Genomic DNA, 15,837 nt, shown 5'->3' on the forward strand with positions numbered 1-15,837 from the left:
TACTCTTAATTTACTTTGGCCTAGAAAAGCAGATTAAGAAAACTGGTTAGGGCATATGTGTTATACATGAATCAGGAATATTCTGCATGAATGCATAAACGGATTAGAATCTCAGAGATCTTTCCCACTGAAACTATTGTATTTACTTTCTTCTTCTTTATGCTTTTGGGTTTCTTTTTTCTGGGGTGGGGCAAGTATGCTTATTAGTTTTGGGCAATTAGAATTACCTGGGGTCCTCAACTGGTGTTCTCATCTTTTGATGCTTTTGATCCATACATAATTTACATGAACTAGTTTAGCAAAATGTTAGGTTTTGTTCCAGGAAGAGTTGTGCCAATGGAGAGACAACACAATATGGCCTGAATATGTGGGAAAGCGAAAAGAAAACAAAGAGAGGACCAGGCTCCACATCCACTTTAAGGTGAATTTAAACCTTCCATCAGGCCCCTCCTCTAGAAGGGCTCACTAGCTACAAGCTGACCCCCCCCCCAGGGGATTTTGGAAGGGCATTTAAATTATAAACTATTTTTTTTAAATAGGTACTAATTTTAGATCCAAATCACCATCATTATGATAGATCAATTTGTATAGATTACCTTTTTCCTTAATGCAATCCATGGTATACAAAATGCACACTGAGATGATAGAGTTTCAAACCTTGCTCTGGACAGACCAAATGCACTTTTTATGTGTATTTGCACACATGAAAAAGTCAGAAGTGATAAAGATTGGCAGTCAAACAATAATGGAGGCTGACACGAGATGGTAGAATGTTAGAAAGTGCAGGATATGACCGTTTTGTAAAGTCCTGATATTTAAATGCACAAATGATGACATGAATTAACGCCTGCTAAGAGTTTCAAGGCCCTAAAAGTGACTCACAAGTATTTTCCTTATACTTTTGGCTAGTGATATCCTTTTTAGTTTTATTAAACATAAAATCATAGAATTTTCACTATATATGCCAATTACAAGTCACTTGGTTTATTTGGGGACCATGCATCAGTGCTCAGTTTGTGGAGCTGAAGGTATACAGCATAGCTACTCACCACCCAGACTGCCGAGATCTCTGTCAGAGGAACAAGTTAGAAGGCTACCAACTACCAGTGATCCCTCAAAGTCCTCCCGCTGGTAGGAAATGTATCAGTTAAAAAAAAAAAAATGGAGGGCTGAAGAAATCCTTTAACATTCACGCTCCTTTAAAAGCTGTCACTTTTATCTTCCTTTGGACTCATTAATTATAAATATGCCACATGATTTATAGATACTGGCAGAAATAGAGGTGGCAGTTCCTCAGGCTGGGTTCTCTGTGCTCCCTCTGCTAAGAGGGTGTGATACCACTCATGTAGAGACCTCAAGTCTGGTCCTTACTTCTACAGTATTCTCTCAGCTTAATCACTTGAAAGTGATTGTTGTGAATACGTGAGCTAGTTAAAATTCTCATATCCACTCTGAAATAGTGAAGAGACTCTGAAATTCTACATCTTTGAGAAGAATCACCCCAAGTTTCTTGAGCACACAGAATGAAGTTACTTAAGTGATGTCTATTTCACATTCTGGGTGAGTACATTTGCAATTAGCTATGCCAGGCATTTTTCTTATACTTAATTTCACCATCATCAAGTAGTATTTATTAAGCACATACTGGGCTAAATTAGTTTTGTGCAGAGTAACATTTTTAAATGCATTCTCTCTGTTTAAGAGTCCTTAATCCATCTACCTGATTTATGACATTGGTTTCCCTAAGCAATAATAATAATAATAATAATAATAATAATAATAAAATTTTAAAAGCTCTTAAATTTGAATTTTTATCTTATTATTTCAGGGCTTCAATAGTGTGTTTTCCACTCCTAACATCAGCATATTCAAATGTAAAAAAGTATAAGCCAGAACATGTGTGATGCCTGCTATTCTCAGGCTTATGATAATGCTTACATCTTCTCTAAGTTTATAAAAAATCTTTTCTAAAAATTATTTCAGAAAAGGAAGCCTAAGTAATTTTAAGCAATAAATATAAAAATAATAACAAAGTAAAAATATATTAAATTTTATATAATATAGTGCATTAAAAGCAAAGCAGAGAAAAGTCAGTGAACTTGAAAATATTTAGCAAATTACTAAGAATGTAAAGTCTTCAAAGTGACTGTAGAAACTGTGCCTGTGTGACCCTGGAGAAAATATAAAGTCAGGAGTTAACATAGATTTGGAAAATAAACAATACTTTTTCAAATGCAGAACTGATGTTTCTTTCCATCTAATAGCAACAACAGCACATGTTACTAGAAGTTTCAACCACAAAAATGAATTTGAGAAGGTCATAATTTCATCCTCGTTATGGTTCTTGTCTGTAGAGAATCTAAGACATACTCTTGTAGTCCATAGAGTTTGTTTCTAGAAACAGTTACGGTATCCTTTGGAACAATGCTCAGGAAGAATGACAGAAACTAAAATAAAAGCAGAAGTCTACAACAGGTGCACTGTGGAAGTGTATTAGCATCGGAACTCCAGGAGGTAGCCTGGTGCTGGTGTGCTCCATGCACACTTCACCGTGTGCATGATGATGTGATACAGCTCACTAAGAGGCTTCAGAGAATTCTGCAAGCAACTACAGAGGCTGCATTTTTAGGTATTATTTCCCTTGTTCTGCTCCTGTGTGTGTGTGTGTGTGTGTGTGTGTGTGTCTGTCTGTCTGTCTGTACGTGTTGCACCTGCTGTGTAGATGGGTGTGGAAACCAGAGCCTGACAACACGGTGTCCTTCTGCAATCACTTCTTCATCTCTGGGCTCTCTCTATTCCCCACTTATTTTCTTGGGTGTCATGTCTTACATTGTATATTTAATGTTCTGAGTTAGTTACGTTTTTGAAGATTTTTGAGTATGGTAGACCTGCAATTCAACTTGTCCTGAAAATAGCTCAAGTTTCTGCTTGTGTCCCAAAGAGCACCTGAATAGCTGCATGCGTGGAGGAGCAAATGGAGGTTTGCCGTTTTATTAGAAATAACCCAAAGAGGAAACAGAGAGGCTTGAAAGCAGTAGCCTGGTAGGTGAGAGAAGAGACAAAAGCCCTCAGTTAGAATCAGTCATTCTGCGATGTTATATCTGGCAGTAGCTGGTCTGCCATTGTTTACATCAACAGACACTCTCAGGAGAATAGGCACTCAGAAGCCACAGGAAGAATTTGGTCATACTTTTCAAAGTAGTTTAGTTTTCAGCAATCCACCTTCCCTTAAGGGAAAAACACCTTGAGAAGCAATTAGTGGAATGCAGGGCTGGGAGACAGAGTGTTCCAGTAGAAAACACTGCTTTGTGGATTTCAGGTAAAATCCTAGGGCCAGATGCTAACATGGGTGTCTGGTGCTCATCCCCCTGCCCCAGGGACAGGGCAGTCTGTTACATTTGTTTCTATTCAACCAGGACAGGAACAAAGTCTCCAAACAATTTTTGTAAGACACAATCCAGATTCATGGAACAGGTGGCAATTTTCTGAGGAGTAACAATGGATTATTGGACTAGCAGAAAAACAATGAGAAAGCACAATTCCCTTCCTCTTTATCAGGTTCCTTGTGACCAAAGCTCAGGCCTGTGCTTCACACAGTAAGCGAGGTAAAGAAGACAAGTGGGTAACCGCCCTTCACAACAAGGCTACATTCATGATTGACGCCTCTCACTGTTTAAGAACAGCTACAAATATGCTGTCCACTAGTTTTCAATGGCGTGACAGTCTGACTCAGCAGACCCATGTCAGGAAGAAAATTTACATAAATGTAAAGTGAAATCTCTCTGCAAGAAATAGGACTATTAGAAACTGCTTAGGTAAGGAACTGCTCACTTACACAAACAGATTCACATATTAAACAACACACCAATATCTGCTGGAGCTGAAGTTATTGGCCATTTAAAAAACAAAAGCGAAAGCAAAGATGCCTGCTTTTAATTTCCAAGAAGTCATCTCGGTTTCAATTTTACTCTGAATAAATTCTGCAAGAAGAGCTGTCATTAGCAATGAGGATAAGAGAAAGCGGCGTCTGCAAGCACAGCACCTGTCCTTAAACAAAGCAGACACGTCTAAGAAGGCTTGCTCAGAAGGGTGAGCAGAGTGCAAAACTACCAGGAAGTAGCCCCTGATTGCAGGCACACAATAAGATGGTCTGAAATTATGTTTCCTCTGAAGCAGTGTAGCATGGGCTATGAGTCCAATTTTTTATTCAGCAAGTCTAGGTTATCTCATAAAAGTGGAACCTTGAAATTACTGTCATGTACAATCCCCCTTTGACAAAATGATATAAAAAAGATGTGAAAATGGATAAAATCAGAGATTCCATTTTAAATACTTCTCATTGGGTCTAGCATATGAAAAGTCATAAGAACACTGGATGCTGATGCATGGTGCCATTATTACCATCGGGTTTCCAGACTGACTGTCATTGTCTTGAGACACATTAATGGGTATTTTCGATTCGTTCATAGCTTTACTGATCTACACACACACATTTCTGCCAGTTTCACTGTGTCTTCTCCTTGACCTTGGATTCAATCTTAGGACTCCTCTGACCAGTTTTGTATGTGTGGCACGACAGTGTGCCCCTTCAGAGTCCAACAACTGTATGGCATCTCCCACAGGTACTAGCCCTCTGATATCTGTTAGCCTAATGCCAAAGGCTTGGTAATATATGCAGAACATATTATACCTGTAGACCTACAATGTGACAGAAAACACCTGGCCTGCACCAGAACCTCTACCACCACCAGTAACTGCCCTGCAGAGCCATGAACAAAATAAAAGCTTAATGATTAAATCACTGAATCTTTATGATTATTGATCATGTGACACAAGCTAACTGAACTAGAGAATAAATTAAAGAACCTATCTATAGTGCAAGTCCCATGCTCCAAGGAAGACATAAACTTCGTGTTTAAGTTGAAGAAAAAGTGGAAGTGGAGCACATAGAAAAACAGTGCTTCCTTAGAGCAAGAATTCTAAGACCTGGCTATTCTTTTAAGGTCTAAGTAGGTCTTCGTAGCTTTGGTACAAGAGGATATACATAGGTAACAGGATCATTTGCAATGGTTAACATTTATTAGAGGCTTTGTTAGATACCAAGCCAAAGACTCTACATCAGTAGTTCTTAACCTTCCTAATGCTACAGCTCTTTAAAATAGTTCCTCATGTTGTGGTGACCCCAATCAGAAAAGTATTTTTTTGCTACTTCATGGCTGTAATTTTGCTGCTGTTATGAACTGTAATGCAAATATCTGATATGAAGATTATCTGAAATGCAACCCCACAAAGGTGTGTAAACTAAAGGTTGAGAGCTGTTGCTCTATGTGTATTGTCTCTTAAAGCATAGCACTAGCTATGTTTATACAGGAAGAGAGAAATGATGGTAGGATTCCAACTCTGGCATATCATTACATAGTCAATGGTGATCAGGGACACAAACATGCTGTCCCTTTTTACAATCACTTTCCTCCTCTCAGCCTATTGTGTGCATTAATTACTTACTCCCTGAGGCCTATGGGCTAGGTTCTGCAGATGAGGAAATGAGAGACAACTAGCCAATATCCATGTCCACAGCTTCACATGGACACCAAGCAGTGGCAGCACTGGATTTGAACACAGGCAATCCAGTGAACTAGACCATCAGCTCTGGTCTCACAGGCCACCCAATGTTAAAGAGTAGGGCATACTCTTCTCTGCTTTCTGGACTTGTATGAGCTTATTCGAGGGCTTAAATGGATCCACATTCTGGGTACTGTGGTTATCTTCAGGTATGAAGAAGGATGAATGAACTTTATTCTACAGTCATTCTTAGAACACACTAAGCTTGCATTTTTTGCAAGCACAACTTTCCTATTTGCTGCCCTCATGTCAGTTCATTTCTAGTTTTATTTTGCTTATTGTATAGTTTTAGCTACTCTACTAAGTTATAAACTCAGAGGACTATTAATGGAATAATTAAAAGAATAGTATTCACAATGACTTTTCAGAACTATCTTAGGAAATACAAACATAAGGAGCTGGTGCCAGATCAGTCTACATACATGGTGTACCAGAGTGTAGCCGGAAAGCCTCAATGGTGTCCATCCCTTAAAGACTGCCTCTACCTGGGCTTCCAAGCACCACAGCCCCATCCCCATATACCAGCACCCAGGCAAACATCACACCCTTTACCTTGAAAGCAGCACCTCCATGGATGATAGACTTGATAAAAATCCCCAAGTCAGTTCCAGTTTCTCGAGATTTATTCCCTTTGAGGCTAACACCAAGGCCAGCAGAACCAGAATCATTCAGGGGGATCTCCAAGGTGAGCTGCTCACTTGACTCCAGGGAGAGTGCATAACAATCAGGTTCTCCTTTCTGTTGGGAAGAGTGAAGAGAGGAGGGCTGATTATCAGTTCACCTTCTCAGATGACCTAAAGCAGATGCAACTGGCAAGATGAGGTGGCCGGATCTCCAAGAGTTATATTCCTGCCAAAGAGAGGCTCCCCAGCCCTTACTCTCAGTAACATGCAGCCATCATATCTACCACACAGCAAAGGGCTCTCTGGGGATAGAATTTGGTAATAATGGTCAAAAAGAAGACCACTTCAGGAGGCTAAAACTGTAAAACTCTAAACATTCTGTAAGATACTTGGAAACTCAATAGGCTATTTTAAATAATTAAACAGGCTGAATGTTAAACTAAACAAGTGTCAGGTTTCAGAATATTCTTAGACCTTATTCACTCTCAACATGTCCATCTCATGGATGTCCTAATATATAGAAATTTGTGAAATTTTTGGAGAAATACTACACTTATATAATTTGAGACGTATCATTTAGCATGGAAACCATACTATTGGTAAAGATTATCAGTTGGGGATAGAGCACAGAAAAAAAGTTCACTTTAAAGTTAAAGAAATGTTTTTAATGGATTTAAATCCATTGAATTTAATTGAAATTGAATTTAATTTCATCTTATCAAAAATCATGCTTTAAGCTTATATCTTTGTATAGTACAGACCCCCTAAAGATAAATAAACTCCTAGATTGCAATAAAATGTAATTATGCATAATAAATATTCATGTCCTCCATGACAAATGACACCAATCCACTAGCAAACTAGTCTCCAAACAGACAGAGCTTGGTGGCAAAGGGCAGGCTTATGGACCAGCTCTCCTGGGAGGAGGATGTGGCTAGTCACACTTGGCACCGATGGTATTCGGTTGTACAGTTGTGGGAATCGGCTCATGCTGAGCGTGTGACAAGTGCCTCACTGCCCCTCCCGCACCTCTTCAGGCTTGCAGGAATGTGAAAGGGCCACAGCCACAGCGCTTAACTGGAAAATTTGAAAATGAGATGTTCCTGAAAAGCATCCACTCAGTCTAGGCTGGCAGTCACTTCCTCTCTGTAATTATGTCTAGAGACTCTCATCTTAAGGTCACTTTGAGGTGACTCCTCTGTAAAATTGAGTATTTAAAACATCATCATGAGTGTCTGGATGTCAGTCTCAAATTCGTATAAAATCAGAAGTAGCAAAGAACCCATAATTAAAACAGGATTAAGGGGTCTGATCATAGCCAGAGCCACTGACCTGACATTTTCAACCTCTAACAAAAAAGACAAGAACCCACATTTAACGTGTAAAAAAGAATAGTTCTTTCAATTGCTTTTTTTGTATATGAGGGTTCCTGGAATGATTTTGACAAAAGGTTGTTCAAAGAACTGCATTGTCTAATTTAATAAATCTATGGTAGGTAGGCCTCTCTCTCTCTCTCTCTCTCTCTCTCTCTCTCTGTGTGTGTGTGTGTGTGTGTGTGTGTGTGCACCCATGTGCTAACACATTGTGTTAGCTAATAAGCAAATTCCATTTCTGGAGTCAAAGTTATAGTCCCCTGGTTTTTTTTCTTTTGTTGTTTTTTTCTTTTCCTCTTAATAGATAGAAAATTGGTATTCTTTACCAATACCTTTGTACTATTCAAATCCCTCATTGAAATTCCAGAGCCATAAATATAAACAGCTAGTCCTTACCTTTGTCCTCCAATATACCCAATTTAGAATCCATAACATTTTACAGTCATTTATGATTTTGAACCTCTCTGGGACTGGTTTAATTTATATCTAATAAAGAAATATAGAATTAACCTATAAATTAAAGGACAATTGTTCTCACTATAAGTTGTGAACATTTTAGGATGTAAAACTTGAAAGTTCTTTGTGTAGTACTTAGAGAAAATGATTCTTAAAACCTAACTGCTTTAGAAATACAGTTGTACTTTGTTTAAGAATGGGAAAGAAGTTGGTAAGTACACTCCTAGAATCCACGACTTCCTATGGCACGGTACAGTGTCAGTACATACACCCAAACAGCTTGGGATACCCTGTTGTTCATGACTGCACATTCAAATCATCTGTCTTATGATCAAGGAGTTTTCATTTAACAACTGTATTTGATTAGTAAGATTGACAGTTATTATTGTTTTACTCTAATACCTTTATTTTGTTATCTAAATGTGGAAACAAGACAGAGATCATGCAGATTCATGGTTACCTTTTCTTTTTGAAGTTAACTCCCTGACACAGGGGAGCCAGAAACACAACAGAAACACCAACCCCAAGGCTGCTGATGAGAGTTGACCCACTCCAAGTACTTTACACATGTGAAAGCACTTAGCTTCACTATGACCCTAAAAGTTTCTTCATTATCAGGACCATTTTACAGATGATGAGATCATGGTACATCGCAGACAGGTACCGTGCTAACAGATCCCAAGACTTGTAAGTACAGAAGCTTTGGGATGCCTGAGCAGCATGGCTCTTAGCTCAGACTCTTATTTATTTTTAGTGAAAGGTCCTGAGCTGTTTATTATATGTCTATGTTATCTAATATCACATAGTCATTTTAGTGAAAGCACTGAAAATTATCCATGATTTATGATTAAAGATGATATGAACTATGTTGCAAATTGGTTATTAAATGACAAATGTTGTCTATACTTACAGTGTATATTACACATTAAAATATGTCTACAAGGCTGGGAAGGTGGCACAGAGGTAAAAGCGTTTGCCATGCAAGCACGAAGACATGAGTTAAGATCCTAAGCATCCATGTAAAAGCTGGTTTTGGCTGCATGAATCCAGAGTATCAGAAAACCCAAGTGCACATACAGACATACACCATATAAATACATACATGCACACATAAACACTGAACTTATTAAGTATTACCCCAGATACCCATTTTTGCAGGAAAATGGAAGCAACAGCTCTTAAAACCTGTTCTCATTGAATTTTAAGAATGTAATACCATACATCAATATGAGTTACCATCACCATCCAAGTAGTGCAATGATCCCTAGTTCATTCTCGTGAGCTTTGAAACTGTACTGTTTTACCAATAGTACAATAGTCCTCTCATCCTCCACTAATCACTCTTTTGCTGTCTACTACTAAGTTTGATTTAGTCTCTTTTTACATCTTTTTGTTTCTTTTTTCTTTTTATGAAACAATGGGCTTTCATTCCAAATCCCATGCAAGCATCAAACTCGTGGTAATCTTCCTGCATCCATCTCACAAGTGCTGAGGTTATAGATTTGGATTTTAAATGAAAGGTGTGAGTTGCATGCCTGGCAGCCGGATTATTAACTATACCACTATACAGCCTTGTGTCCCAGACTTGCTACCCACAATAACATGACGTAGTCAAAGGACATTTCAAGATTAATTCCTTTAATGAAAGTAAAATGATACACAATTTATAGTCTGTGCCAACTACAGATATGCTTCCCATCTTTGCTATACTGTAACGGACTCAAGTCATAATTAGGGGTTTCTAATAATGGCAAATTCCCAATGGTGAAGGAAGCCATTACAGTAGTTAACACAGCCATTTCCTCTCTTAGAAATAAATGTTCCTTTACCTAATGTACAAAGGAAAAAAAATCAATATACTGAATGTCTCCTACCAATAATCCTGGTTTGAATGGCAACTCTGAAAATTAAATTCAAACCTTATCAAGCAACATTCTGCAGCAGATGGGGAGGTGAATAAAATACTCATGAGTATCTTTAATGAAGGACATCAGAGATGGGACCAACATGGGACAATGTCACATCCAGACTACAGATGATCCTTGGCTTGCTGTCTTTTTGCAGGAGTTGCTCAAACTTGTGTCAGGAGGACTCCTGTCTTTTCCTCCTACAGATACCTGCAACTCCACACCAAAAGCACGGGCATAGCAGGGGACACTTGTGAAACACACTTTTATTTAATTGCCTCCTCATTATTTCTTATAGCTTGTCAGTAGAAAGGATTGTGTCCAATCCTTTGGACACAAAGTCCTCAATATTCCCAGGCTAGGCTGGGATGGATACTTAAAATGCCCCCGCTATGCATCCCTAAACCCAACATCCCAGCACCTACTAGGTGCCATTAATACATAGTCTTCAGCTTGGACCTTCTTGAGCTTGGCAGAACAGACATTTGGACCTTCTTAAGCTTGGCAGAACAGACATTTGCACTGTGGACTGTCCTATGCAGTGAAGTTAACCACAGTCCTGTAGCCTCAGTAGTGTTGTTCCTGCACCAGCTGTGACAGTGAGAAAGGCCTCAGGCATTGTCATATGTCATCAAGGGTAAAATTCCTTCCAGTTGAGAAATCACTCAACTTGAATTAACATTACCAAATGTAGCCATATTAAAAAAATGCCTGGATCTAGAGAGCATAACAGAGGATGCTGGCTGTATTGTTATTAAAGTCTCAAGACAGCAAACACCCTGCAAACTGTGCAGGCCTTCAGTCCACAGGCTCATGACCAACATTTGGTTAAAACGGACTAGTACAGTAAGTACATCAGACTCGCTCTCAGCTAAGTGTATGCCTCGATGGTAGCTAATTTCCAGAAGCAGGTATTCAATGTCTGCGACATGAGCAGAGCAGGGGTGATGCTAGGCAATGAGACATTACTTGGTATGACCTCTAAATGATTCATTTTATTACACAAGAATCTAAGACCAAAATATGTGATTATCAAGTATAGTCTATGAAGCTAGTTATATAACTACACTAACACATTTGCTACTTTGTGCTTTTCATTTATTAAACTATTTATATAATTGTATTGACAAAGCATGAAGGCAAACTTTGTGTCCACATGTTTCAGCTGTGTCACAGACATGCTGTACCACATATATATATATATATATATATATATATATATATATATATATAGAGAGAGAGAGAGAGAGAGAGAGAGAGAGAGAGAGAAGGAGAGGCATCGTTCCATCTGCTGCCTGCTTAGCTGCCTATCCCATTTTAGCTTGCTGGAAATAAAAAAAATTGCATTATCTACTAGCACTAGAGTAGATTGTTTACTACTACTGTAGTGCTGCTATTTTCTTTTCATTCTATGTTTTACAATATTAATGAATTTCTACAAAAGGAATATGTTTTAAAAAAGAATGCATGATGCTATACAACCATTAACTATCATTATACTGCTAACTATGGAAATAGCAAAGAAACAGTTAAGGGCATGCATACACACACACACACACACACACACACACACACACACGCACACCTACCCCACTGAAAACTATAAATAGTACATATTCTTAGATCTATTGTATACATTATTTAATTATATTATATATAGAGAATATGTACATTTTCTGTGTATGCATTTACATTTTAATTTTTTTAAGATTTATTTATTTTATGTATATGAGCACATTGTCACTGCTTTCAGACACACCAGAGGAGGGCATCAGATCTCATTATAGATGCTTGTGAGCCACCATGTTGTTGCTGGGAATTGAACTCAGGACCTCTAGAAGAGCAGTCAGTGCCCTTAACTGCTGAGCCATCTCTCCAGCCCTGGGTTCACAGTTTTAAAACAGTTGTCTCAGACTGTGTACTGGCTAGTATTGTATGTCAACTTGGCACAATCTGGAGTTATCACAGAGAAAGGAGCCTCCCTTGATGAAACGCCTCCATGAGATCCAGCTGTAAGCCATTTTCTCAATTGGTGATCAAGAGGGGGAGGGCACAGCCAATTGTGGGTACCACCCTTAGTAGTTCTGGGGTTTACAAGAAAGCAAGCAGGGGAAGCAAGCCAAGTAAGCAGCATTCCTCTGTGGCTTCTGCATCCACTCCTGCGACTTCCTGTCCTGACATCCTTTTGTGATGAATAGCAATGCAGAAGTTTAAGCTTAATAAACCCTTTTGTTCCCAATTTGCTTCTTAGTCATGATTATTTGTGCAAGAATAAAAACTCTAAGACAGACTGCAAGTGACCATCACACGTGACCAATAGTCATGGTACCTTTCCCAAAGTGTGGAAGCACTGTGATCCAGTAGCCAAAGCTTTATTATCTATTCATCTATCTGCACCATCCATCTACATGGAACTACACACACACACACACACACACACACACACACACAAACACAACTACAGAGAGTTTTATGAGACAATAGTTACCAAGAGTACAACTCATAACCCATTTTGGTGTTTTTTTATGCTATTCTATCAAATCTTGATTTTTTTAACTGATTATAATGTACTAGATTAAATCCATAACCTAAAAATATATAATAGTTTTCATTTTGGAAATCACTTCAACCATATACCCATATATGGGAAAATATATATATATATATGGGAATTGTTTTTATTAAAGAAAATAACAAATGTAAAGACAAATGGCAAATGAAGTTTTAAAATTTTTAAAAGGTATTTTAATGCTTTATCCCACCCAGTTCTAACTCTAGCCTTTTCACAAGCTATCTTCAAGTTCTTATAGCACATCATGTCTATAGAAAAATCTATATGCCATACTGGAGGCTATATAAATGGTAAATATATCATTCCTTGAAAGGAGTTACTTCTCTATTTTTTTATTTTCTGTAATATTATTTATATATACCATATCATATAAAATGATATTTGTAAAATATGAGAGTACATAGAGAATGGAAATAAAACAGAAGATACACACACACACACACACACACACACACACACACACATCACACATCACACATCACACCACATACTGAATAACTTGTTGCATTTGGAATTCAGAGATTGTCAGGGCTACTCCAGCATGAATGACAAGGAGTAGTTAGCTACTCCTTTCTAACTACAACCATTCAATATTCTTTTCTCAAGCATTTACTGTGTACTAAACACCACAGAATGCACAATGCCCAAACACATAATTGGTCAAAACTTTATTGAGCAATACAGAGGCCTCTTTCTGTTCATCTTTGTTGTGTGAAGGCATGGGGGAGTATGTTTAAGAACCAGGAGATAGGAACCAGGAATGTCTGCATAGGCCTTCTTGTACATACTAGCCCCCTCTATAAAACAAACAGCAAAAGTAATTGCTTGGTGTGAGAGGAAAAAAGAGCAGCAGGAAGATGGATGGGCAGGGAGGCATCCCTGTTATTAGTTTAAGAGTGTTCCAAATGGGGCCATCTCCAGACTCACAAATGTCCTATATTGCAAAGTAGTGCTTGATTCACGCATGCAAGTGGTAATAGCCCAGCCTTTCAAATCCTGGGGGAATGCAGCAGCCCACAGGGCCAATGCTCAATTTCCCAGAAGCCCAGGTCAGACCTGAAAGCATCCATGCTGAACCTTTTATGGCCCTCATTTCATTAAATGCTGTGCTTGGGGCTCAGCAGGAGCAGGCTCTGGATGTCTTTGCCTTGCCTCCCAGATGTGTAATTAGCCTGTGTTGTAAGCAGCTTACTTTATGCAAGAATTATGTTTCACATGCAATCATTTTGTCAGTTACAAAAACTCAGACAAAGGGTTTAAAGAAAAGAATGAACATTATTTTTATATATAAAGCAAAAAGCCATACCTGGCATTTCTACCAGAATATTTTATAATAAGCTTAACCATTGTTAACTTTTGCTTAAGTAAATTCTAAGGAATTCAAGGGATAAAACCTTTGTAATAATAAACAAAATTTCACCACAGCGAAGGGATAGGACACCTGCAAGACACTTGGTTTTCTGACTTTGCTTTAATTATTATTATTAATCCTCTGAAAAAGCCTTAGGTCACGATTTTAAGCATAAAAGGTTTTTGGTCAATTGGATTATATAAAATTCAGAATGTGAGTATCCTCCTGCCATGGGGGCAGAGGCTCTTCCCAGCAGCAGGGAGTCATTTTAGTTCTGATTGTCTTTTCAGAGAATAAAGAAATGAAAGGGCTGTGAGGTGAACAGGCACAAGACAGGCAAGCTGTGGCCTGGGGATGCTGTTGTAATAAATGGCAAATGTCTTTTCTCTTTACATATCTGTCAATGCATGGACAGAAGTCAGAACACTTGTTGATCTACATGTGGGCAAATGAAAACCACTTTAAAACAGTTTCTCCCTCTGGGTAATACACAAATTTCAACAAAGGATCAGAGGTTATAATGAGGATTTGCTGTTGTTTGGTTGGTTTATTGTTCCCATTTTTTTTTTTTTTGTATTATAATGTCTCTCCCTTCCTTTCCCTTCCTCCAAATCCTCCTATATATCCCCCCTCCTTCAAATTCATGGCCTCTTTTTTTCCCTGACTAATTGTTATTGTATGCATATATGCATATGTAAGTACATATATTCCACAATAAAACCTACTCTTTCTGTATGATGTTACTTGTGAGTATGTTTTCATGGCTCTGAACTGTGTGCTAAATTGCCTAAAAATAACTGAAAATTTAATACCATGTTTTTGATCATAAAAAACAGGCAAGACAAGTCAATGTTAGCATAAAAGGGAGAAAGTCTCAGAAAGCAAAATGTAAGCAAAGCTGGTATGAACACTCAATGGAAGGAAACACACACGTAGATTATCGTTAGCTTACCAGTGTCTATTTTAAATTTATGTCTTTATTTTGATCTCCCAAAGTTCATAGTTATTCATATTAGTTAAAACCTATATAGAAATTATCTGTATTTGAGATTTTTTTCTTACTTGCTAATATGAATCCCCTCCCACTACAAGCCTGTAGGAAAGGAAACTAGCAAAAGCAAAAATTGCTAGCTACACGATGTGCTAAAATCAACCAACCAACCAACCAACCAACCAACCAACCAAAAACATAAGCCAGAGTTGGGTAAGTAGAAGGTTAAACTAATATCCAGAAACAAATGTCAGGATACTGCCATTCCTCACTGGCTGTGCCCTATAAAATGACCTTTAATGTAATGCTGGGTCAAAGCATACAAACTACCAGGAAAACCGAATCAGGCAAACATTTCTACCTGGAATTCTACACTTGTAATCCCAGTGCTCTAGCAGAGGAGGCTGAGGGACCCTATGCCAAACAGTGACTCCCAGACAAACCTAGACTACATGAGATGCTGTCTCACAGAAACACAAACAAACAAAACAACTACAACAATCTCCTCCTCTTAAATCAAATCTGAAAGACAGTATAAGACATTAGAACCTCAACAGTATACCACCAACATGTATATATATAATACTTGTTTTATTTGTATTAAAATGACTAATAAAAATGAAATAAATAAATATTTTATATCAGGCAAAGTATATATGTTCATGTTTTAGAATTAAAATAAGCTATCTTATTTCTTAAATTAGTAGTTGCCTTTTTTAATCTTGAGAAATGGTGGGACTGTTTTGCATTTATTCTTTCATGTTCTAAGAGTAGATTAGAGAGCTTGATGTGAGGGTGGATACCTTTGATGCTGGTACACAGCACTGGAAAATCTCTGTCACTTCAAGACTAAACTTGTTTAGATAGGATATTTCAGGCAATCGAGAGCTATATAGTGAGACTGTGTCTCAAAACAAACAAACCATCAAACAAATAAACACC

At 38.0% G+C, this 15,837-nt stretch overlaps 1 protein-coding gene across 3 annotated transcripts in view; it reads right to left on the reverse strand.

The window, feature by feature from the left end:
- The window catches only part of Pard3b (par-3 family cell polarity regulator beta), a 1,018,635-nt gene that overhangs the window by 414,113 nt on the left and 588,685 nt on the right, over nucleotides 1–15,837 (reverse strand). For all 3 annotated transcript variants that reach the window (XM_052192632.1, XM_052192630.1, XM_052192631.1), the window contains exon 11: nucleotides 6,175–6,360. In XM_052192632.1, coding sequence (XP_052048592.1) covers nucleotides 6,175–6,360 — 186 coding nt within the window. The remainder of the gene's footprint in view (nucleotides 1–6,174; nucleotides 6,361–15,837) is intronic.

The sequence above is a fragment of the Apodemus sylvaticus genome, chromosome 9 (assembly GCF_947179515.1).
Source record: "Apodemus sylvaticus chromosome 9, mApoSyl1.1, whole genome shotgun sequence".
Classification (NCBI taxonomy): domain Eukaryota; kingdom Metazoa; phylum Chordata; class Mammalia; order Rodentia; family Muridae; genus Apodemus; species Apodemus sylvaticus.